We start from the raw sequence: 21,572 nt of genomic DNA on the forward strand, positions 1-21,572 counted from the left end.
CGCTTTGAAAGCCTAGGTCAGACGACTCTACCAGATTGCAATAGTTGTCCACTCTCCATATCCATTTATCCGCAATCCCAGTAGTATTCCCGAATGAGCGCCTCGAAACGAAGGTGAACGGCAACAACCTGCAACACAGGGACGGTCGCGGCCGCGACGGCCTTCGAGAGGGATCTCCACTTCGATCTCGAATCGGCCCTTCTCTCGAAAACCAGCCTAGACTGAGGCAGAGCTCGCTGCCAGTGCCTGCAACTCGCAACGTTGCAAAATGTGCCGCGCGGCGGTCTGCGCAAGAACCGGCCACGTCACCGCGAGGCATTTTTGCGATTGGCTAGGTCGTCGCGCAAGGCACTCTCGAGGCAGCTTGCGCATGCCACAGTTGCAAGAGGCTTCAGATGTGCGCGGCGACGGCGAAGGGCGCGAGAGAGGCAGGTCGAGCGGAACACAGCTCAGCTCGTCCTCGCATCTTGACCGATCCGACGGCCAGACGTCGAAACGCTCAAAGGGATCGTTGCCATCGCAAAGAGCTCGGTGGCATGGACGGCGCAGTCATTGGAGGGCGTAACTCGAGGTTGTGGCTCTGCGAAGCGTTCATGTGCCACTGCGGGTTTTCAGCTGCGGCGAGGCCGAGAAGGGCGATCCGTTGGGTGGAGCTATCATGCAGTGTGGAGTGGGCGGAGGGGGCCAAGCGTCGCGCGATGAGCGCAGCAGGTGCGAGAAAGTTGGGAGGGAGGAGCGACGGTGGAAAGGGACAGAGTCGGAGGGAGGGAGTGGCCTCTTTTATAGAAGTTGAAAGCGGCGGCAGGCCCGTGCACGCGCGTTGCCCGATCGGGCGGGCGCCAAACTCAGCGTGGCATACCTCGCGACTGAGATTATATAGATAAAGTTGGCAGCCTATCACATGTTATACCACTCAATCGAACACGTGATAGTAACCGGTTTGCCAAGAAACCACTAGGCCTGGTTTTCCAACCCGGGTGGTCCGGGTTGGAAAATCTTCAGACTGGCGGTTTGGAACCGTCGGTCCGCCGTGGCGCACGCTACCAATCACGAGATTCAGCATTTGGGTATCAAGTTACCGTGAACAGAAATCTCAAAAGTCGTCGCATTCAGCGACCAGCGCCGGCAGAGACGCCCAATTCTCTTGAGTCTATGGTCGTATGTGATTACTACATGATTATCAGAAGATATATACCATATAAACCCTCTAGCACCCCAGCTCTACTCCAGGTTAAAATCCTCCGAGACCCACAGCTAAATATGCGGTATATACTCCGACCACCCTCACCGAGTCATACGCGCTCAACGGCAAGCTCCTCAACCCAATAACATCCTCAACCAAGATATAGAGCCGAAACAAACAGTAAAAGAAGCACAAAAACGTGCAAGGTCCAAGCAAACGAGGTGGAATGGGCGCATCTGGCGGGTCGTCCGGCGACACAGCCCTAAGCCTCTTCGTCCAACCCATCTTACTCCTCCTCGGGTCAAGGCAGGATAATCGACATGTTTCCTCTCTGCTGGAATCGGCAGGGACAAGTCTTCGGCGTCCAGCACAAATCCTCCCATATCAGCAAGAAAGCATGGGCCAACGTCCATCTAGCAAACCCGACATCACGGAATTTCTACAAAAATCACTAGTCGGAAATGGGAGAAAGTAGCTAAGGCGGGCTTGAGCTGAATCACGTGCAGGCACAGACCCGATTTGGGTAACAGGACATGTGATACTGAAATAAGCGAAACCCGCTAGTGCAGAGAACCCAACTAGACAAGCGAGTGCCGGGATTATCCCCGGATTATCCCCGAAAAGGCACGCGAGGACCCGGCCGGTACGAAAATGTCAAGGACTAAGGAGTGAAGAAACGATCACGTGCACAGTTCACTAGCCGCCGTCGTGATTACCGTCGTGTCAGTTCTTTCCGAGGATGGAGTTGCAGTTGCGGATGGGGGGAGACGGCGGAGATGAACCGAGGGGAAGTAGGAGGAGGAGGAGGGGCTAGTGTATTGGATTGTATATGCTGCTGTACAACTGAATGCACCGCACGGCCTATCAAAACATCCGGCTCAATAACGACTCGCGTGCGGGTCATGTCATAGCACCGGCAGCGGCTGATGCTACTGTACTTGGCGCAAAACACAATGCCATGCATGTCCCAGCTGGCGAGAAAAACGTATGGAATATGTACGCCATTACTCGAGAAATCAATAAGTGATAAGAGACGAACGAGTTGGCAGGATCCCAGCAGGATCTAGCCTTCCTTGGAGCAAGGTCCAATCTCACGTCCGTACACATCCCTACACGTCCGTACCTGGTACACATCCTACACATCCCTACACGTCCGTACTCGGTACACATCCTACCCTACACATCCCTACACATCCCTACACATCCCTACACATCCCTACACATCCCTACTCCCTACACATCCCTACACTCCCTACACATCCCTACACTCCCTACGTACACATTCCTACACTCCCTACACATCCCTATACTACACATCCCTACACTCCCTACACATCCCTATACTACACATTCCTACACTCCCTACACATCCCTATACTACACATCCCTACACTCCCTACACATCCCTATACTACACATTCCTACACTCCCTACACATCCCTATACTACACATCCCTACACTCCCTACACATCCCTATACTACACATTCCTACACTCCCTACACATCCCTATACTACACATCCCTACACTCCCTACACATCCCTACACTCCCTACCGCGCCTAGACGCATGGGGATAGTCGAGCATGGTTAGAGGGCGTTAGCACATATTCTCGGGTTTTTAGACTAACTGGAGAGTTTCAGCGAGCGTTTCAGCAACTGAACTGACTAAACTGCACTAAACTGCACTAAACTGCACTGAATTGCACTAAACTGCACTAAACTGCACTAAACTGCACTAAACTGCACTAAATTGCACTAAACTGCCATCGCCGCCGCCCAACCAACGCCACTTACTGGCCCGTCCTACCAATCAACTCCTCCTCACTCCTCCTCGCTCCTCCTCACTCCTTCTCACTCCTTTTCCTCTACAAACTCTCTACAAAACTCCCTAACCATAATCACTCTCTAATCACCACCCAATCATCTCCTCCCCGCTTCTAAATCAAATAACTACAAATCAACTAATCTACAAATCTACAACTAAACTACTTACCACCCCCCCATACCACCCGTAACTTACCACACGTACCATTCCCCTACCGCTCCTTCACCGCGACAGCCTGAACAATCCATCCCCCACTCACCTCACTCAGATGGGAGGTTTAAAAAAAAATCTCGTCCGACCGTGCCCCCCCCGTTTGGCACCGTTTGGCACCGTTCCCACCGTTTGGCACCGTTCCCACCGTTGGCACCGTTCCCCCCCCTTTTGGCACCGTTGGCACCGTTCCCCCGTTTGGCACACCGTTCCCCCGTTTGGTGCACCGTTCCCCCGTTTGGCACACCGTTCCCCCCTTTTGGCACCGTTGGCACCGTTCCCCCCCGTTTGGTGTTCTTGTCATTGCCGCTGCTACCGTCATCATCTCCCCATCTCTCCGCAAAGTCCCCCAGAAGTCCCTCCCAGGGCGGCCCATCCAATCCATATCATCATCGGTTTCGGCTTCGGCTGTACTCGTACTTTGGGTCAAGAATTTAACAGGGGACCCATGTACGTAGTTCCATCTCAACGCTGTCTTAAAAAAGTTGCGAGAAATAATAATATATACATAACATTACTCGGGTTTTTATTGGACTACTCTACTACATTTATTAATCCAAAGTACCACTACTCCTCGCCCGCCCAATCACATCCTCCACAACTCCAATCCCTCTTATCAGTTACCGACCCTGCCATTCTCACTTGCCTCATCGAATCGATTTCGCCCCCGCATTGACGTCCAACCAGACCCCAGCCCGGCGATTCTATATAACAAACTTTCCAATACAATACCACGGACGCCTGCCGCGTCTTCACCAAGCACTCCCGTCCGCCTATCTACCCGAGTCATCGCCATTTGACCGCCGCCTCCCCGTCACCCTCACCGTCACCCTCACCCTCACCGTCACCCTCACCGTCACCCTCACCCTCACCCTCACCGACGCCTCTCTCATGCTTCGTTAAGAGGTTCACTCTCCGTCGAGCGACACATCCTCACTTCACCCTCACTCCATCCTCACTCCATCCTCACTCCACCATCACCATGACGATCGCATTCCAGATGCCGGCTCCAGCCACCCACTACAACCCTCACCCACCGCAATACCCATCACAACAGTTTTCCCTCTACAGCTCTCAGCCCGTCTCCCCCGCCTCCTCGAACCCAACAACACCGCAAGGCTCCTCCCCGACCTCCCCCAGACCGAGCACCCACCTCTCAGCGCACACCCGCCAACTCCGCCCCCCGAAGTCCCCCCTCTACGTCCCCGCCGTCCTTCGACCCTCCCAGCCCCCCCGCCGAAAGACGGGCACAGGAACCCTTACCCCGCCGAGCACCAACGACGGCCTCGACGCCCGCGCGCTCCTGCGCTCCGACTCCGATAACGGGAAATGGGGACTCGGGCGCCTCATGGACAGCGAGTGGCGCGGAAAACCGCTCGGTCGCGTGACTGATCTCCCCTCTCGGGATCACTGGAAGGTTAGTAGAATTGCCCCCTCTCGGCAAATGTGAAGCCGAGGTGAAGTCGAGGCAGAAAGCTAACATGCATACCCTAGCCCGACGCCGATGCTACCGTCTGCGATGCCCTCTCGTGTACTCGCAGCTTCTCGTACTTCACAAGACGCCATCATTGTCGCCGCTGCGGCAACATTTTCTGCGACACCCACTCCCCCCACCTCGTCCCACTCGACCAAAACGCCTCCTTCCACCCCCTCGGCCACCGCAGCCGCGCCTGCGAGTTCTGCTGGAGCGAGTCCAAAGGCTGGGAAGTCTCGCGCAGCTCCCGCACCGGCAGCTGCAACGGGAGCGACAGCATCCACGGCGGCGGCGGCGGGAGCGTCAGCGGGAGCGTCAGCGGGAGCGGGAGCGAGGATGGGAGCGAGGGCATGCCAGCGACGCCGGTGATTAGCTGCAGAGGGAGCGGTGCGTTTGGTGCAACGGATGTGGGGAAGGCGATGCCGGAGAGCGTGTCGGCGAGTGTGCCGAGGGATTGGAATTGGAGCACGTTTTGAAGTGCCGTGATGGGCGGATTTATGGATAGCACTCTTTTTATGCGGGGACCAGCAGATGGATCCAGTGGGTGATGAAGAGGCGATAAGAGCCCGATTCGAGGTGGAGGATGAGCTGGAATGCGGGAATATAGATGAGGCAAGCATGGGTCGATTCTGTCACGACCACCGACCACGGCTCCGGGTCTCCTCATGCCCAGCATCCGATGAGTCCCTTTGACGACCCCGACGACCCCGACGACCCCGACGACCCTGACGAACATCTAGTCACATCACGGGACACAAGCACGATCTGCCGAGAACTATCACCGACATCGACCGATTCATAGCATCACACCAGCCGTTTAGCGTTGATTTTCGGGATTTACCTTCATTTTTTGTATTCCTCTTACCGCGTTGGCCAGCGTCTCACGAGACTTTTACTCAAGCGATATAGACAGTCCTAATTAGCGTTGAATTTGTGCATTTACAGACACCATCTGCCAAACCTTGTTCTTCATCGTCCCTTCCCGTGGCAGTGATCTGTATCCCGAGAAACTACGTAGCACACAAGTCCTCCAAAATACCCAACATCCGTCTCTGCATCCCCAATAGCTCCGACTCCGTTATCCCTCCCCCTACACCCCCATCGTACCTAATCAACTCTGGTCTTGTCCCGAAAAACGGTACGCCGAGCCTATGAAGTTTTCCACCCATCTCGCCCACCATTTGGCATTGTGCACGGTATACCTTCCCATCAAACGCTCGTAGCTCCTCTGCTCCGTCAGACGCCCGAGTCTCTGTTACTTGTCCTCCGACTGCGCGCCTGGTGACCTATTAGCTGTGCCCACATCAAATGTCCGCTGGGGGTGGGAACGTACAACACCTCATCTACCTTCCTCTGCCCAACCTTCCTCGCCTCAATCTTCATCGCCAACTCCCGACGGCCAGCACACCACTGTGTTTCATGCTCGTGTTGCGTTTGTATCAGCTGTACCTCTCGTCAGCGCCCATCCCAAGTGGTGAGTCCCATCGAATCCCATCCCATAGCATCCAACCCAGAGTACAGTACGCACCTTCCGAATCTCCCCCACAACCCTCTCATTACTAGCCACACTCCACATCACACACCTCAACGCAGTCGGCCAATCCGTAATCTTCGACGCATCCTGTGCCGGCGCCGCTGCAGCAGGTGGTGGTTGTGGTGGTGACGGGACCTCAACATGCGGACGAGGCTGAGGGATCGGCGCGGAGAAGTGGTAGGGGTTTGAAGGGTTTGAGGGGGTTTGCTGGTCGCCTTGCTGAGATTGTGGTGCGAGTGCAGAGAGGGTACGCAGGATATCTGCAAGATTCGGCGGCGGGTTGGCCATTTCGTCAATGACCGTTCCATTCGTCCCAAGAATCCAAATCGTAGACCAATGGTTCTACTCCCCATGCCTCTCGCAGCCGGAGAAACAATCCGCAGCCTCACTACCAAAACCTCACATCCAAGGCACCCACCACCCACACCCAGACGCTAGCCCCAGACAGCTTCGAAAATATCTCCGGGACGTCCCAATTAATACCCTCCTCCAACCTCACGCGCGGTTCACCTGGCACTCCCACGTCACAACACACAACAAACCCATAACAATGGCACGCTCCCCAGCCGACGCCACGCGCTTCACCTCCACCACCCCCCACGCCACGAAGCCCTTTTACCCGACCTCCTCGAACCCGGGCCCATCCACTCTCCCATCGAATGAAGCCGCCGCCGCACCGGCGGGCGAGACGCCGCAGCAGAAGGTGAGGCGGCTGAGGGAGGCGGCGAATCGGGCGAGGGAGGGACGGCTGACGGGGTTTGATCGCGTGGTCATGACGGGGAGGGTGTGGGCGGATCGGGCGCATAGGGTTACGGCGTTGGGGTTGATTGGGGTTACTTGTGAGTACTCCCTACTTTTCCATTCCCTTTCCCTTTTCGGGGAGGAGAGGGGGGGGGGGGATTCCTTCTACGATTATGGCGGAGATAGGAGGGGGTGTGGGGTTGGGATTGGGAAGTATAGAGGGACAAATGGCTAACTGACTCCCAACAGGCATCGCGGGCGCAGTAACAGTCTACGCCCTAGGAGACATGATGATCTACAACCGCCGCCGCCGCCGCGAATACTTCGCGGAGCAAAAAGCCATCAACGAAGCAGCCACCCAAGACGCCGCCGTGGCCCTGCGCAGCGGCACCGCCACAGCCGAACAACTCAAGCTCCTCGAGCAGCAGCGCGGCCAGGCCGCCGTGGCGGCTGAGATGAGACAGAAGGCGCAGGAGATGCGGGAAGCCAGGGCGAATGCCGCGGCTGCACCGGTGGCAGCGGAGAAGGGGGAGGGAAAGGGGATAATGGCGTCCGCGACGGGGTGGTTGTTTAAGGGGCTGAAGACGGAGGATAGGCCGGAGGTGGGGTATGGGAATGCGGTTGGTGAGAGGGGGGTGGCGAGGGCGGTGGAGGCGAGGAGGGCGGAGGTGGCTGCGACGGAGAGGGAGAGGGAAGCGAATGGGGGACCGCTGGATAGGTTGGGGACGGAGGAGGAGGAGGAGGGGAAGGGTGGTTGGACGAGTTTCATGACGCGGAAGTAGGGGGGTGATGTGAGATGTGTTTGTTAGTTTGTGTATAACTATGTGTATATCGTGGGGTGTAAGATAGAGCATGTAGCGGCGTATATGGTGGTATTAGGGCCAGAAAAATAGAATCCCCGCCCGAACCTTATGGAAAGGAAGTTCCTCTGAGGAAACTTGGTATATATTGTCTCGTTTGAATTTCTCCCAAAAACATCTTTGTCTCTCCTGAACTGCCCTAAACGAAACTGGTATGTCGTTTATTCTCGCGCGGTATCGCTCTTACTACTGCCCACGCACGTTGATTCGAACTTTCTTCAAAGAAGCTGGTATCTCGTGTCTCGTCCAAACTCTCAAAGAAACCGGCATCTGCGGCCTCGTCCGAAATTCCTCAAACCTGACATCTCCCAGCCCGTCCCAACATCCCCCAATCAAAACCTGGCATCCCCCAGCCCGTCCCAACATCCCCCAATCAAAACCTGGCATATCTCATCCCACCTCTCACCCCCTCCCCCCTTCCTCCAACTGCAACCCAACCTCTACCTCAACACCCCCGGCCTCGCCTCCTTATTCCACACCACCCGACTCCTCACCCACTCGACCGCCTCCTTCACCCCCGCCCCCGTCAACGCACTGCACGGCAACACCCTACTATCCCTAATCCCCGCCCCCCTCGCCCCCTCAAACACCCTCTTCACAAGCCCCTCCTTAATCCGCACCACCTCCACGCAATCCTCCCTATCCTGCTTATTCGCCAACACCAGCAGCGGGACTCCACTCGTGTCTTGGTGCGCCAGCACTGATTCCAGGACGGCCCTGCACTCTGCCAACCTCCCGTCTTCCTCCCCCCCGGCACTAGTCCCGCCAATATCCGCCCCATCCAAACCGCCCTCGACGCCGGATCCGATGTCGGTGGAATCGACGAGGAAAATGATGGCGTGGCAAGAGGCGTAGTAGGACTGCCACAGCCGCCGCAAGCTCTCCTGCCCCCCGATGTCCCATACTTTGAGATACATGTCCGGCAGGTCGATGGTAGCGACGTTTTGGCCGACGGTGGGGACGGTTTTGGTGGCGGGCGCGGGGCGGGAGGGGTGGTAGTGGGATTTGATTTGGGAGAGGAGGGTGGTTTTGCCGGCGTTGTCGAGGCCGAGGAGGAGGATGGAGAATTCTGGGGGGGGGGGGGGAGGTTGGGTTATCTGGTGCAAGAGGTGGTTGTGTGGGGAGAGGGGATGGAGGGGTAGAGGGGCGTACCTTCTTTGCTGGTGACGTGCAGGTAAACGGACTTTGCTAGGTGATACATGACTTGGCGGGTGGGGGCATTGAAGCGCGGGAGGTCAGGTCGAGAGATGACAAGGTGCTGCAGCTGTGTACTGTATCGTCAAGCAGATAGCGAGTGTATTTGGATGTGGTGATGCGGTGAGTGGTGATGTGGTGATGTGGTGAGTGGTGATGTGGTGATGTGGTGATGTGGTGATGTGGTGATGTGGTGATGTGGTGATGTGGTGATGTGGTGATGTGGTGATGTGGTGTTGTCAGGTTGTTTGGCGCAGTCGAGATAGTTGTAATGGTACCTACCCCTGCGCAAGGCTGAGACGCCATGCGCAAGGCTGAGACGATGTGTAAGGGCTGAGAGTGGGGTGGCGTCAGGTGACAGGTCAGTTTCGAGGCTGTAGGGGATGATGGATGGTGGTATGAAGTCACGTGGATGGATGGGATGGATGGTGGTATGAAGTCACGTGGATAGATGGGATGGATGGTGGTATGAAGTCACGTGGATGGATGGGATGGATGGTGGTATGAAGTCACGTGGATGGATGGGATGGATGTGGTATGAAAGTCACGTGGGTGGTGGATGGATCCGGTGATGGCAGAACTTCCTTCCTTCACGTGCAAACCAAAAAGCGTCTCCCTCGTCTCTCTCTCAACCAGAAAATGTGTTGGTGCCACCCACGGCGGAGCGGAGCGGGATCTGCTTTTGTTGGGAAGCGATGGGATTATATTGAGATGTTGAGATATTGATTGATATCGACATCTACGATACACGAGTGTATTGAATTATGAGAGGAGATGACCCTCGATATCTCGATATCTCAATATCTCAATATCTCAACATCTCAATATCGAGGTATGTCAATATCTCCCACATACCGAGGTTGCTGTAAGGCGACATTTCCCACATTTCTGACCTGGATATTCCTGCTTTCCTACCCAACTCACCGCCGACACTCTTCCCTCCTCAACAAAAAAACAGAAAGAGCCATATACAGCCATATACAACAACCAAACACCACACAATTGTACCGTCTTGTACTATCTTGTACCCTCACTACTGTTTTCATACCTGCTGAGACAAGGAAGGTCTCACTTGCAATTGCGCCTCTTAACAATCCCCCGTCGCTTCGCCGAGGCTCAATTCTTCTCATCCACCCTCTAAAACATACGTAGGTCTAGTACGCCGACCATATATCTTCCTATATTCTTCTTCCCTATCTTCATCTTCATCTTCATCTTCATTCTTCATTCTTCATTCTTCATTCTTCATTCTTCATTCTTCATTCTCCACACTTCCTCAATTCCAACCTGAAGTATCACCCTCCTCCCATCTCTCCTTCTCTCCTCTCCTCTCCTCTCCTCTCCTCCTCTCCTCCTCTCCTCCTCTCCTCCCCTCCTCCCCTCCTCCCCTCCTCCTCTCCTCTCCTCTCCTCGCATTCGCGTCCAACCTACACAGACCTCGACCCATCCTCCCGGGTTGATCGAGGCCCCGTTCGAACCACCTCCTACCCTCACCGACCAAAACACCAGATCAACCGCCGCCATGTCCCCAAACATCTACTTCAGCTTCCCCTCCAACGCCCTCATCCAATTCCCCCCCTCCTCCGACCCCTCCACCCTTCCCCCTCCCCCGCGGGCACCGCCTCCTTCGCCCCCCCCTTCACCATCCCCGCCAGCATCTACAACTCCGCCTACGACGCCCGCGTCCCCCTAACCATCGCCTCCGTCTACGCCGTCACCGTCGTGACCCTCAACAAGGTCAACGCCGCGCGCGGCAACAAGCCATGGGCCATCTCCAAGACCGCCGCCTTCCGCTGGCTCGTCGTCCTCCACAACGTCCTCCTGGCCCTCTACTCCGCCTGGACCTTCGTGGGGATGTACAAGGGCCTCTCGCGCACCATTCCCTCCGTCTACGGCCCCGACGGCGTCATCGGCGTCGTCGACTCGCTGTGTAAGCTGCACGGCCCCGCCGGCACGGAGAACGCTATCGCCTACTCGCCTGGCACGTCGTCGTGGCAGGATGCCCCTGGTCTTGAGGGCGGCAGGCTGTGGAATGAGGGATTGGCGTTTTATGGATACTTCTTCTACCTGTCCAAGTTCTACGAGGTCGTTGATACGGCTATCATTCTCGCCAAGGGGAAGCGCAGTTCTACGCTCCAGACTTACCACCACGCCGGCGCTATGCTCTGCATGTGGGCTGGGATGCGCTTCATGACTCCCGCTATCTGGATGTTCTGCTTCTTCAACTCCGGCGTCCACGCCCTGATGGTACGTCCCCCTTATCCCCCCCCGCACAATCTTTTATTCCTGGCTAGACCAAGCTAATACCCCGCACAGTACACATACTACACCATAACCTCCTTCTCCGTCCGCGTCCCCAAGGCCATCAAGCAAACCCTCACCACCCTCCAAATCTCCCAATTCATAATCGGCGTCTACTACGCCGCCGCACACTCCTTTGTCTCCTACGACATCCCCGCCTCCTCCACCTCCGCCAGCTCGCCCTCCGCATTCCCCGCACCCTCACCAAACCGCAAGGTCCTCTACGCCGGACCTGCTGGAGCGGCGGACCAGAAGTACGAGACGGTCAGCTGTATCAACACCAGCGGCCAGACGTTCGCGGTGTGGTTGAATGTGTTTTACCTGGGCCCGCTGATGTATCTGTTCATGCGCTTCTTTTATCGCTCGTATATCCGTCGCGCGTCGCCGAGGGTTGCCGGGGGAAAGGGGGCCGCTGCTGCGGCGGCGGTGGTGGGGGCTGGGAAGGGGGGTAAGAGGGTGTAAGAACGCGAAGATGAGGAATGATGGTTTGAAGGTTGAGATGGGTGGTGCTTCTGAGGGTGCAGCCGGGAGATTGGGAAGCGAGGTTGAGAAGCTAAGGGGTTGCTCGAGATTGAATGCACCTCCGTCGCGGAGCGGATAGACCGGCTCGTGCAGGATGGAAGACCGCCACGGTGGGAGCGGAGGAGGACACGGGGAGTCGGAGCATGGCATTGCAGGCGTTATTCCGGGTCAACAAAAACTGATCATGTGTGGAACGGTAGAGGTGAACTGCAGGTAGAAATCTACAGCACACACAGACAAACAACGATGCTTGGTATAGTTGAATCCCTTCGTTTTAATGTCTACTTCTATTGATGACGTCGTGACCCTGCCTGTCCTGCCCTGCCTGTCCTGTTGATATACTGTACAATACCATATGTGCGTCCATCCTCGAACGACACGCCTATGACACTGCTGAAGCTCCCCCCGCGCTCACGAAGCTCCCCCCGCGCTCACGAAGCACCACCCCGCCCAAAGAACACCGACGAAAGCGACTTCTTCAGCTTAGCCGCCTTCCTCCCCTTATCCGCTTTCCCACTTCCACTCCCACTCCCATCATCCCCCCCCTCCCCACTCACCTCCTCCTTATCCACCTCACCCCCCACCTCATCCCTATCCTCCCCCCTCTCAGCAGTCCGCTCCCCCCTCCTCGACCTTCGCAACCCCAACCCCCTCAACGACGAAATACTCCTCCTCCCCCGGGTCTGCTGTTCCGCCACCCCCAACAAATCCCTCGCAGCGCGATCAGCCTGGACCTGCTCCACAAGGACGCCTAGGAGCGTGCGTCCTCCGACCGCAAGGCACGACAAGTGCATCGGCAGGAACTTAATCGTACCGCGTCGCGGCGGCACGGCGAGCGCCTCGTCGAGAAACTGCGCCATGGCGACGGCGTTGCAGTCGTTGTCGTGGGCCTGGCAGAGGGCGGGGGGGGCGCTGATGGTGAGGATGTAGGAGGGGTCGAGGGTGTGGTCGTGCAGGAGGTAGGCGGTATAGAAGAGGGAGATGGTGATGGAGGATTGGGGGCGGTTGTAGAGGTGCGAGAGGGCGTGGGAGAGGTTGTAGAGGGTGTATTTGTCTGATATCTTTGAGGGTCTTTAGCTCCATGTTCTTCAGGGAGGGTTGTTTCTTTGGTTCGGAGGAGGGGAATGAAGGTGGGGAGGTAGAGGGGGGGGGGTTCACATCGGAACTCGTAACCAGCTCGGCCACCACAGGAAAGTCATCTTCCATCTTCGCTTTCGCCCTCCTAATCGCCTGCTCTTCGGCCTCGATATCGGCGTCCATGGCGCCTTTTTTCCAGGAGAAGGTCGTAAACCTGCTGGCGTCCTTGTCCTTGTCTTTGTTCTTCTCTGGCGAGGAGCTACCGTCGTGGTATTGCTGGTCTAGGTCCGGGATGAAGGGGGGTGGGTCGGTGTGGCGGCGGCCGCCTGGCATGCCTGGCATGCCTGACATGCTTGGATGAGATGCGGGTTTCTTGTAGCTGGGAATGGTGGGATGCCTCGAGCGGCGGTATGAATTGAAGAAAGCTGTTTTGATTGATGCCTTTGGAGCTATTCAAAAACTATATCGAGTTGTTGGAGGAAGATCGGGGTGGGAGGAAGGTATATGTGATGAGGATATGTTATGATAGTGTGGGAACGGAAGGAGGTGTGATGTGCATGAGAATGGAAAGAACGATGTGGACAGAGATCGCACCTGCCTAGATGTCGACCATAACTAATAAATGAATGTGCACAGGTGGCACCTGCCTCATCGGTGACTATGCTGATGAAAGTATATAACAACCGAGTCACCCACCACATAGAGCCCCATACTGAACCGTCTCAGTGATGATGAAATAAACATTCCTGGACAAAAGTATTAAATACACCTGACAAACACAGAGACATATTTTAACGTCCCAAAGCAAACAGCACAAACGCCATCCAAGGCGCAGCCAAGGGACCCATTCCTCCATTACCCCAGTATCCGACCCACCAGACCATCACACATCACATGCAACCCGTCAAAACATCAGCGGTGGCTCCCTTTCTTCCCCCCTCTTCAAGACAGAGCGGGACTCCCCTTTCTCGCCGCCATCAAGTTAACCTTCTTATCCTGCACAACCGCCATGGTGCCCGCCACTCCAATCAGCGCGAACAGCGGGATCATCATGATAGTCAAGTACAGGCCCGCCTCAGCCTGTTTGCAGATGCGGTGGAAGTCCGGCTCGGAGGTCATGGCGACGTCAGACCAGTGGCAGGACCAGCTCTGGATTGTTGCCGTGACGTCGGAGGCGTTGATGCCGTAGAAGAAGGTGGTTGCGACGATGGCCGAGACGAGGCCGGCGAAGGCGGAGAGAAGGGTGAGGAGGGTGTGGAGGGAGGTGTTGCAGCGGAACTGAGGGAGGGAGGTTAGTAGGTGGTTTAATATGGTGATGGGGGAAAGTAGGACTTACAGATGGGATCTTGCGGGCGAGGAGGGACCCAGTGGCCGCAACGATCATGATTGATCCGCAGGCAACGAGGGCGATGCTAGGGCCGAGGTTAAACTCGAACGGCCATAGTGGCAGCAGGAACTCGTTGGAGACGTGGGTGTCGTTGTAGATCTTGAGGTTGTGTGCTGAGGTGGCTAGAATTCCGATGGCCAACATGAGGGCGAGGACGCTGAGGCCCATGCGGCCGGCTTCGAGGGCGCGCGAGGGGCCGGGGTGCCTCTCGTTATGGTCGAACTGGGAGGATTCATGGTACTCTGGCGAGAAGGACGCTTGCTTGATGTCGGAACCCATGGCGGTGGTGGTGATTGGGGTGGAGGTGGAAGTGGAAGTGGAAGTGGGAGGGGGAGTGTTGTTGGGACGGGGAAAGAAACAGTCGATGAAGAGGAAATGCAGTATGGCACAGCGGCACAGAGGCATATGAGGAGCGGCCATAAATAAGGAAGAAACACGACCTACCTGAATGGGTCCCTGGAGAGGAGGGGATTGGAGGGGATTGGAGTGGCCCTGAAGTGACGGCGTAGTGGCCGCCGTGGAGTTGGGAGGTGAGCGCTTGCTTGCCGCTGTGGTGGTCCGGGCGCATGGTGCTGATTGGCGGTGATCGGTGGTGGTGGGCGATGATTGGCCAGGTATTTCAAAGTCGGCGCTTGCCTGCAGATGCTCACTGGCGTCTGTGAAACAAGTGCCGTGTCAACAGCGAATGGGGAACGAAAGGGGCTCTATGCTGTGATTGATACTATGCTCAGACTAAAGGGAGTCGCCGGCAAAAACACCAAAAATTCCCTATTGCTACAATTACTACTACACCATAATCGTAATTGTGTCTCTCGCATCGTACGGGAATTATGGCCCTAATACCACATAAGCTACAGCGCTTCTGTCGGCCGTTAGAGCCCACCTGCTGACTACTCTCACTTGCCACCTCCGTACAGACTTGAGCTAGCACTCTCGACTTGAGCTAGCACTCTCAAGGATATCCTCCTTAGTATCCGAATTTACTCAATAGTAGAGAGGAAGAAGAGCCATTGAAGGACCCTACCATCACTTTGATCTTGCTTGCTGCACAAACCTACGCAGCATGCTACGACCCCTCGCCTGCCTTCCTCCCTCCTAAACCTACCACCTACTGTGACTCTCCCATCCTAAACGATGCCTTCAAGTCCATAACCGCGAGTCTGGACAGGCTCAGAGTTCAACACGAACTCCTTCTCCATCGAGGTCACGACCTCTACCCACTCTCTAACTATCTCCTCCATTACCCCCCCCTCGCCTTCCCAGAATACAACCTCTAGCAGCGGCTTATCAGCATATGACAACGGATCATAATTCGCCGTGCATTGATCATTCCACGCCCCGGGGCCCCTCTTTTCTGGTACCAAGATCCCCCTCCACACCTCTCCCTTGCGGCCCGCGCCATCCTCACGATTTAAGAGGGATGGGACGAGCTGGATACGGAAAGGGCGGCCTTGCGTGAGTGCTGAGAGAGGAACCTGCCAAGGATCGAGGATGATGGTTGAATTTGAAATGAAGGAGTCGATGTATAGTCCCTTGCTGTCTGATTGTGCGAGGACAAGCGTCGAGTTCAGCGGGGCGGCGGCGGCGAAGGTGCCGGTGTAGCTATCACAAAGGTCTCGCTGGGCGGTTTCTTCGGCGGCGCGGAGAAGAGGAACTGTGACGGCGTCCCGTATTAGATCTAGTAGGTCTGGGGGTCCCGCAGTAAAGATCGATATTCCCAAGTCGTAGTCGGGCGTCATAATGACATATGTGAAGTATGCCGGGAGACCGCCGCCCTTGGTGACGAATGTTATAGGGCGCAAGGTAGACCTGGATTCAACTTAAAGAAGGCTTCAACTGAGATTCCATATCGCTTTGCTAATAGTGTCCAGGTGTAAGAGTCAACTTCTAACCACTTCGTGCTGCCCATATACCGACAGTTAACTTGACCTGGATCGATATCTCCTGTGGTAATAAGGGGGCTGATAGTAACGGGGCTGATAGTAGGGTTTGCTTCTAGAGTGGAAATGCTGCTACCTGCGTTGGACGAGGCAGTGGGATCGGAAAGTTGCTGGCCCTCAAATTCCCCTAGTTGAGCAGCCATCAAATGCACCAACTGTGGATATAAGATACAAAATAATGCAGAAGACAAGGTGCGGCGGCCAGGTTGTTCTTTGAGGATACTGCATCGCCCTTGTTAAACTTCACGGGTCCGAGAGGTAATTGAGACAGCGAGGCTCTAGCTCACAAATAACAGATTTTGGTAGTTTATGGCAGGTAAGGACGTCTTGGATAGCTCTAGATTCATCCCGTATAAAACTACAATGGATGAGAGATAATGGGTATGACCTATAAGCTCTATGATTCAGACGAATAATATCCTAAAAAAAAAGGAGTAATGTTATGGCACGGCAACTTCGGAAATACTCCCGCCTCCTGCGACTGTGGCCCGTGCACCCCATACTTCGTCCCGAGCCAGAGCCTTCCAGTAAGCGCCTCGAGGACAACAGTAGGTACAATTTATCTTTTCTTGCTTCATACGTTTCATTTCCTGCAGTGAGCACAGTTGCTGCAGTTGTATCTCCAGTCATTATCTATCCTCACCCGCAGACCGTTTCAAGGCCGCCATGTCCATCATGACAGACGCAGTTACCCCAAGAAAGAGGGCGAAATCCGTCACCTTTGCGACCCCGCCGCCATCTCGTGAGAACACCGCATTTCGCTCTCGCACTGCCCTCGTCCTCGGCGCCCTCACACTCAGCGGTGCCTACCTCCACTTCTACCAGAGTGCGAATAATGGCCTCTTTGAGTCTCTCGGCGAATTGGTGCAGGCCGAGACTTTCCCTGTCTCCAATGGGGAATTCAAGCGCGTCTTCACGGGCATCAAGCCGCTCGACACCTACCTCGCCAACTTTACGCCCTTCTTCGGCATTCTCACCCACAAAGGAGATGACAGCTCCTATCTATTTTGGCTATGGATGATTGGGCAGCTCGGCGTGCAGTGGATCATGTTCGTCATGGAGAGTCTCAGGGAGGGAAATAAAGGCAGTCTTGCCAGCTAGTATGCCCCCCGACCAGAATCTACTCAAGCAGCCTCAAACCATACTAATCCCACCAGCATTGGCCTCGTCGGCTTCATCTTCCAAAATTTCGGCCTCGCAACCGTCATCCCCGCCTTCCTCCTCATCACCACCCTCACCTCGACCATCTCCCGCGCCTCCTCCCCCACTGGGCTCATGAATCTCATCAAAGTCCACGGAATCGACCTCAACATCCTACCCTTCTCCTTCTTCCTTGCCTACTTCCTCCCAACAGTCTGCATGATGTTGCCTTACCCCGCCATCAACTCCCACAGCAGCTGGCAAGGCTGGATCGCCACCTGGCAATTCTTTCCCCTCTACACCGTTGCCTTCCAGTGGCTCCTCGCCAGCTTCTTCAAAGCCGTCGACCAGGGCAAGGGCCTCAAGCTCAAGTCCGATGAGGGCAAGATGATCGCATACTTCTGGCACGCACGCCCCTTATACATCGGCGCCCTCTTCATCTGCGCCGTCTTCCACGTCAACGTCCTTGTCGTCTGCCTCCTCCCCGAGTGGCCCATGGAAATTTTCCCCATCGCTGGAACCTATCGCAGTGTCTCCTTCGCCTCCGTCTTTCTCCCTCCCGTCCCATTGCCGCCGTTCGAAACCGTGAGCGTGGTGCGCGGGATCCACATCTTCCTCATCTGGGATATGCTCGTGTCTAGCGTCGCAGCGCTGGTCTGGGCGGCGCTACAGACGCGGAATGTGAGCTCCAGGACCTTCAGCGCAAAGTGGGTGTTGAAGATGATAGGGTTCACGATTATTACCGGGCCGTCGGGGGCGTTCGTCATGGCGATGTGGGAGAGGGATTCAGCGGTTGCGGAGCTGCTTATTGAGCAGGCCATGAAGGATAAATGAGTGGAGATGTGTTGATATATACATATAGCATTTAACGACCTATATTCCAACAGAATTGCTCCTGTGCTTTCTGTGATTCTAATGCGTCTATCCAATCACACATATCCTTCAAATCGCCCTAATACCCCCTCTCCCTATCAACTGCATTCACCAGCCCCTCCCCCCTCGCCCCCCTTTCCAAATTCTCCTCCAAAACCCCTATCGTCCTCCCCAAATACCTTCCATTCCACGCACTCACATGCGGCGTAATCACCACATTCTCCAACCCCCATAACTCGCTACTCTCTGGCAAAGGCTCCGGCGTCGCCACATCCAGCGCCGCCCCCCTCAGTCCTCCCATCTCAAGCGGCTTCTTCAGCGCTGCGATCAACGCATCCTGGTCTACACTCTCCCCCCTCCCGATATTCAGCACGTACGCCCCGGTGCGTCCCAATATCTCGAATTCCTCGGCCCCGAGAATCTGCTTGGTGGAGCCGGTGAGCGGGAGAGCGAGGAGCACGTAGTCAAGATCTGCGCTGAGGAAGGCGTGTAGGGAGGCCTTGTCGGTCCCGCTGTGCCAAGCCACCGGGAGGGTACCGTCGCGGTCGCCGAGCGTGCCGGGGACGATGAAGCCGGTGTCGCGCTTTGATTCCGGGGTAGTTCGGGGGTTGGCGGTGTACGCGATGATTTCCATGCCCATTGCTGTGAGGACACGTGCGGCTGTGGGAGTTAGTTCGGGCTTCTTCTAATTGAGGGTTTTTGAGGGGGACTTACACTGCCGCCCAATACTCCCATACCCGAGAATCCCAACACGTCGTCCGACACTATCTCGGAACCCCAAGGTGCTATCCCCCGCAGCCCTCACCCAGCGCCGCTCAGACTGCCACTTGTACATGGTGCGCTGCAAGTGGCTGTCAGCGAGGATCTGGAGTGCGACCCATTCCGAGATTGGCGGGCCGTGGATGCCGGAGGTGGTGGTGATGGGGATGCTGGTGGAGCTGAAGATGGGGTGCGCGGCGAGATGGTTCACGCCCGCGGAGGTTAGCTGGATGAACTTGACATTCTTGGTGAAGGCCGGGACGATGCGGGCGGGGGGGAGATAAGACATCGTTGCGAGGTGGGTGGCGGAGAGCCATTCATCTAGGGCATGCGTTAGTTAAGGAATTGCCATATAAGGGAGAGAGTGACCATTGCTAACTTCTTCTTCTGATAGGCGCGCAATGGTGGCGGGATCGCTAAAGGCAACGCTGGCTTGCTTGTATGTGATTTTCAGATTGGGGTATTTGACGCGGAGCGCGGCGATATCTTGCTTTGGCTCTGGAACGCCCCAGACAACGAGAAGGTGTCCTTCAACTGGTGTTTCGCCGCCCATGATGGTGGTTGGGGAACTAATGGGGACGGGGTATGGTTGGAGATGAGGGCACGGGATGAGGGGTCGTGTGGGGTATTTATGTTTCTGGGCCGGAACGCTTAAAAGGCGAGGTCGATTGAGATAAATCGGCGGGTTGGAGAAGGGAGGGGGCGTCGTTGACGTTTTATACCGGCCTCCCGTTAGATATTGTGGTAAAGCAGGGGCGGCAGTTGCTTATGTTGGTGAGTATCAATCTGGAGGGGTCGGTGCGTCTCCAATGGCCATAATAGTGGGGAACTGATTGACGCCGTCGTGGGTCGATCACGATAATCTGACGTCGGGGATCTTTATTCTGCTTCAATTCCCATACATTGCCCTCAATTGCTATGCGCGTCCTTATTGCTGCCTCTTAGCTGATGGCGTAAGTAAGCTGACTACAATATTTTCACAGCCTTGCCCATCATTTTCAATTAAATCTATATCTCTTCTCAGGATGGCCCCTCTCAAGTATGTCGCCCTCGGCAGCTCCGTCGCGGCCGGCCCAGGTATCCAGCCCATCACCAACCGGTTTGCACGGCGCTCTGCGAACAACTATCCCAACATCCTCGCGAAAAAACTAGGCGCCGAGCTTACCGATCTCTCCGCCTCAGGGGCCACTCTCAAAAACATACTGTCTGTGCCCCAAACGTCCTTCTATTTGATCAGCTTCGAGCCGCAGATAAAAGGCATCCCTGCTGATGCCGACATCGTCACCATCTCTGCTGGCGGGAACGATATTGGTTACATCACCGGTATCATGCGAGATACCTGGAGTACAACATTCTCTGGCCGTCTCCTTACCGGGCTGCTGCCTACCGCGGAAGACCTGAGCAACCAGGACGTCGCTGACCGCTTCACGGCTATTATTGACGAGATCCGCAAAATCGTCCCCAAGGCTCTCATCGTTCTGGTCGAGTATCCGACGGTGTTTGGATCGGATAAGCCGATTCAAGATATCCCTCTGGATAAAGAACGCATTCGTCATCATCGGACTGTTGCGGATTCCCTTGAGAAGGCGTATCAGTTAGCGGCCAAAGCTCGTCCGGGCGTGAAGCTCGTTTCCGTTGGCGAGCGCAGTCGTGAGCATGCAGTGGGGTCGAAGGAGCCGTGGGTCAGCGGGAATGTGGGCACTTTTGGGTTCCATCCTAATTTGGAGGGCATGCAGGCGGTGGCAGATATGGTTTATCAGGAACTGAAGTCTGAGAATCTCGTCTAGAACTGGGAATATCTGCTTTGTTGCGTCTGTTCTTATGATAGACGCCGCCCGTTCGATTTATTTATTAACTTGAAATTGTCGCTATGCATTCATTGGTCCTTGATACCATGAATGAGAGACTGAAAATGGGTAGAACTAAGTCTGCGTGGATGAGACTGAGGTTCAATAAATACCCCGCAAAGAGAGGTGTTTGAACCGAAAAGAGAGGCCTTTTAGGATTCGGCTCAATCCTTCCCCAAACTAAATGTGACTTGACGCCTGCTGCCTCGAAAAGCACTTGGTCGGTTCAAATGGGGAATAATTTAGGCAAAAGATACTCCATGCGAGCAAGCGGCGCAAATATCCAGGATATTTGGGGCCGGCTTGGGGTCTATAAACGGGGTTGTTTCTTAATTCTATACAACAACTTTTGAGAAACGGCGAAGAGATAGTTGCTGAAAGGGAGCCCAGGGGTGGGCAATTTATTCTAAATGGCCGGGGAAAGTGGTTGACACGATGGTAATAACATTTTGGTTGTCTATCAAGGTATAATAATTTAATTGGCATAAGTTAACTTATTTTATTTTATTTTTGGAGAAATAGCAAAGTTTCTTGACGTTAATTGCAGAAGCAACATGAGGAGAGGTGGGCGATTATCATGTTAGGTTGCACAATTTAAAAGCCATGAAAAGCGTCCTCTACCAAGCAATCTGACGCGTATATGTATAGCTCTATGTATAGCTTTATATCGAAGTCTGTAGAAACGCCCCCCCCTCCCTCCCCTA

At 55.3% G+C, this 21,572-nt stretch overlaps 12 protein-coding genes across 12 annotated transcripts; 6 read left to right on the forward strand and 6 right to left on the reverse strand.

Moving 5' to 3' along the window:
• Nucleotides 1–2,030: 2,030 nt before the first annotated feature.
• Nucleotides 2,031–4,122, forward strand: VC83_07283 (uncharacterized protein; the record flags this gene model as incomplete). The annotated part of the gene is made up of 2 exons (XM_024470858.1): nt 2,031–2,168; nt 3,907–4,122. 2 exons carry the CDS (start codon nt 2,031–2,033, stop codon nt 4,120–4,122), a joined length of 354 nt encoding a protein of 117 aa, XP_024321948.1.
• A 79-nt stretch (nt 4,123–4,201) lies between these two features.
• VC83_07284 (uncharacterized protein) lies at nt 4,202–5,169 on the forward strand (the record flags this gene model as incomplete). Its single annotated transcript, XM_024470859.1, has 2 exons — nt 4,202–4,636; nt 4,714–5,169. 2 exons carry the CDS (start codon nt 4,202–4,204, stop codon nt 5,167–5,169), a joined length of 891 nt encoding a protein of 296 aa, XP_024321950.1.
• A 475-nt stretch (nt 5,170–5,644) lies between these two features.
• VC83_07285 (uncharacterized protein) lies at nt 5,645–6,606 on the reverse strand. Its single transcript, XM_024470860.1, has 3 exons — nt 6,222–6,606; nt 6,027–6,136; nt 5,645–5,971 (listed from the first exon to the last, which is right to left on the reverse strand). Exons 1-3 carry the CDS (start codon nt 6,513–6,515, stop codon nt 5,704–5,706), a joined length of 672 nt encoding a protein of 223 aa, XP_024321951.1. The 5' UTR covers nt 6,516–6,606; the 3' UTR covers nt 5,645–5,703.
• Nucleotides 6,607–6,702: 96 nt separating this feature from the next.
• VC83_07286 (uncharacterized protein) lies at nt 6,703–7,750 on the forward strand (the record flags this gene model as incomplete). The annotated part of the gene is made up of 2 exons (XM_024470861.1): nt 6,703–7,066; nt 7,218–7,750. Exons 1-2 carry the CDS (start codon nt 6,778–6,780, stop codon nt 7,748–7,750), a joined length of 822 nt encoding a protein of 273 aa, XP_024321889.1. The 5' UTR covers nt 6,703–6,777.
• A 518-nt stretch (nt 7,751–8,268) lies between these two features.
• ARL3 (ADP-ribosylation factor protein) lies at nt 8,269–9,214 on the reverse strand (the record flags this gene model as incomplete). The annotated part of the gene is made up of 2 exons (XM_024470862.1): nt 8,981–9,214; nt 8,269–8,897 (listed from the first exon to the last, which is right to left on the reverse strand). Exons 1-2 carry the CDS (start codon nt 9,027–9,029, stop codon nt 8,269–8,271), a joined length of 678 nt encoding a protein of 225 aa, XP_024321986.1. The 5' UTR covers nt 9,030–9,214.
• Nucleotides 9,215–10,168: 954 nt separating this feature from the next.
• On the forward strand, nt 10,169–12,130 carry VC83_07288 (uncharacterized protein). The gene is made up of 2 exons (XM_024470863.1): nt 10,169–11,269; nt 11,339–12,130. Exons 1-2 carry the CDS (start codon nt 10,877–10,879, stop codon nt 11,783–11,785), a joined length of 840 nt encoding a protein of 279 aa, XP_024321987.1. The 5' UTR covers nt 10,169–10,876; the 3' UTR covers nt 11,786–12,130.
• A 146-nt stretch (nt 12,131–12,276) lies between these two features.
• VC83_07289 (uncharacterized protein) lies at nt 12,277–13,475 on the reverse strand (the record flags this gene model as incomplete). The annotated part of the gene is made up of 2 exons (XM_024470864.1): nt 13,004–13,475; nt 12,277–12,906 (listed from the first exon to the last, which is right to left on the reverse strand). Exons 1-2 carry the CDS (start codon nt 13,271–13,273, stop codon nt 12,277–12,279), a joined length of 900 nt encoding a protein of 299 aa, XP_024321988.1. The 5' UTR covers nt 13,274–13,475.
• Nucleotides 13,476–13,864: 389 nt separating this feature from the next.
• On the reverse strand, nt 13,865–14,588 carry VC83_07290 (uncharacterized protein; the record flags this gene model as incomplete). The annotated part of the gene is made up of 2 exons (XM_024470865.1): nt 13,865–14,200; nt 14,259–14,588. 2 exons carry the CDS (start codon nt 14,586–14,588, stop codon nt 13,865–13,867), a joined length of 666 nt encoding a protein of 221 aa, XP_024321984.1.
• Nucleotides 14,589–15,436: 848 nt separating this feature from the next.
• Nucleotides 15,437–16,048, reverse strand: VC83_07291 (uncharacterized protein; the record flags this gene model as incomplete). The annotated part of the gene is made up of 1 exon (XM_024470866.1): nt 15,437–16,048. One exon carries the CDS (start codon nt 16,046–16,048, stop codon nt 15,437–15,439), a length of 612 nt encoding a protein of 203 aa, XP_024321983.1.
• A 746-nt stretch (nt 16,049–16,794) lies between these two features.
• VC83_07292 (uncharacterized protein) lies at nt 16,795–18,230 on the forward strand. The gene is made up of 2 exons (XM_024470867.1): nt 16,795–17,349; nt 17,407–18,230. Exons 1-2 carry the CDS (start codon nt 16,916–16,918, stop codon nt 18,221–18,223), a joined length of 1,251 nt encoding a protein of 416 aa, XP_024321811.1. The 5' UTR covers nt 16,795–16,915; the 3' UTR covers nt 18,224–18,230.
• A 111-nt stretch (nt 18,231–18,341) lies between these two features.
• Nucleotides 18,342–19,907, reverse strand: VC83_07293 (uncharacterized protein; the record flags this gene model as incomplete). The annotated part of the gene is made up of 3 exons (XM_024470868.1): nt 19,391–19,907; nt 18,977–19,342; nt 18,342–18,922 (listed from the first exon to the last, which is right to left on the reverse strand). The coding sequence occupies exons 1-3, from the start codon at nt 19,572–19,574 to the stop codon at nt 18,342–18,344; spliced, it is 1,131 nt and encodes a 376-aa protein (XP_024321810.1). The 5' UTR covers nt 19,575–19,907.
• On the forward strand, nt 19,908–21,565 carry VC83_07294 (uncharacterized protein). The gene has a single exon (XM_024470869.1). The coding sequence runs from the start codon at nt 20,047–20,049 to the stop codon at nt 20,806–20,808; it is 762 nt and encodes a 253-aa protein (XP_024321841.1). The 5' UTR covers nt 19,908–20,046; the 3' UTR covers nt 20,809–21,565.
• The last annotated feature ends 7 nt before the right edge of the window (nt 21,566–21,572 follow it).

Source organism: Pseudogymnoascus destructans (genome assembly GCF_001641265.1).
Source record: "Pseudogymnoascus destructans isolate 20631-21 unplaced genomic scaffold scaffold_18, whole genome shotgun sequence".
Lineage (NCBI taxonomy): Eukaryota > Fungi > Ascomycota > Leotiomycetes > Thelebolales > Thelebolaceae > Pseudogymnoascus > Pseudogymnoascus destructans.

Bases quoted from the DNA above. Each gene is read 5' to 3' on its own strand.
- VC83_07292 (XM_024470867.1), top strand. From the start codon at position 16,916: ATGTCCATCATGACAGACGCAGTTACCCCAAGAAAGAGGGCGAAATCC. The intron at 17,350-17,406 runs GTATGCCCCCCG...TAATCCCACCAG, and splicing joins AAAGGCAGTCTTGCCAGCTA to CATTGGCCTCGTCGGCTTCA.
- VC83_07288 (XM_024470863.1), top strand. From the start codon at position 10,877: ATGTACAAGGGCCTCTCGCGCACCATTCCCTCCGTCTACGGCCCCGAC. The intron at 11,270-11,338 runs GTACGTCCCCCT...TACCCCGCACAG, and splicing joins CCGGCGTCCACGCCCTGATG to TACACATACTACACCATAAC.
- VC83_07285 (XM_024470860.1), bottom strand. From the start codon at position 6,515: ATGGCCAACCCGCCGCCGAATCTTGCAGATATCCTGCGTACCCTCTCT. The intron at 6,137-6,221 runs GTGCGTACTGTA...CGAGAGGTACAG, and splicing joins TTGTGGGGGAGATTCGGAAG to CTGATACAAACGCAACACGA. The intron at 5,972-6,026 runs GTACGTTCCCAC...ATAGGTCACCAG, and splicing joins AGGAAGGTAGATGAGGTGTT to GCGCGCAGTCGGAGGACAAG.
- VC83_07294 (XM_024470869.1), top strand. From the start codon at position 20,047: ATGGCCCCTCTCAAGTATGTCGCCCTCGGCAGCTCCGTCGCGGCCGGC.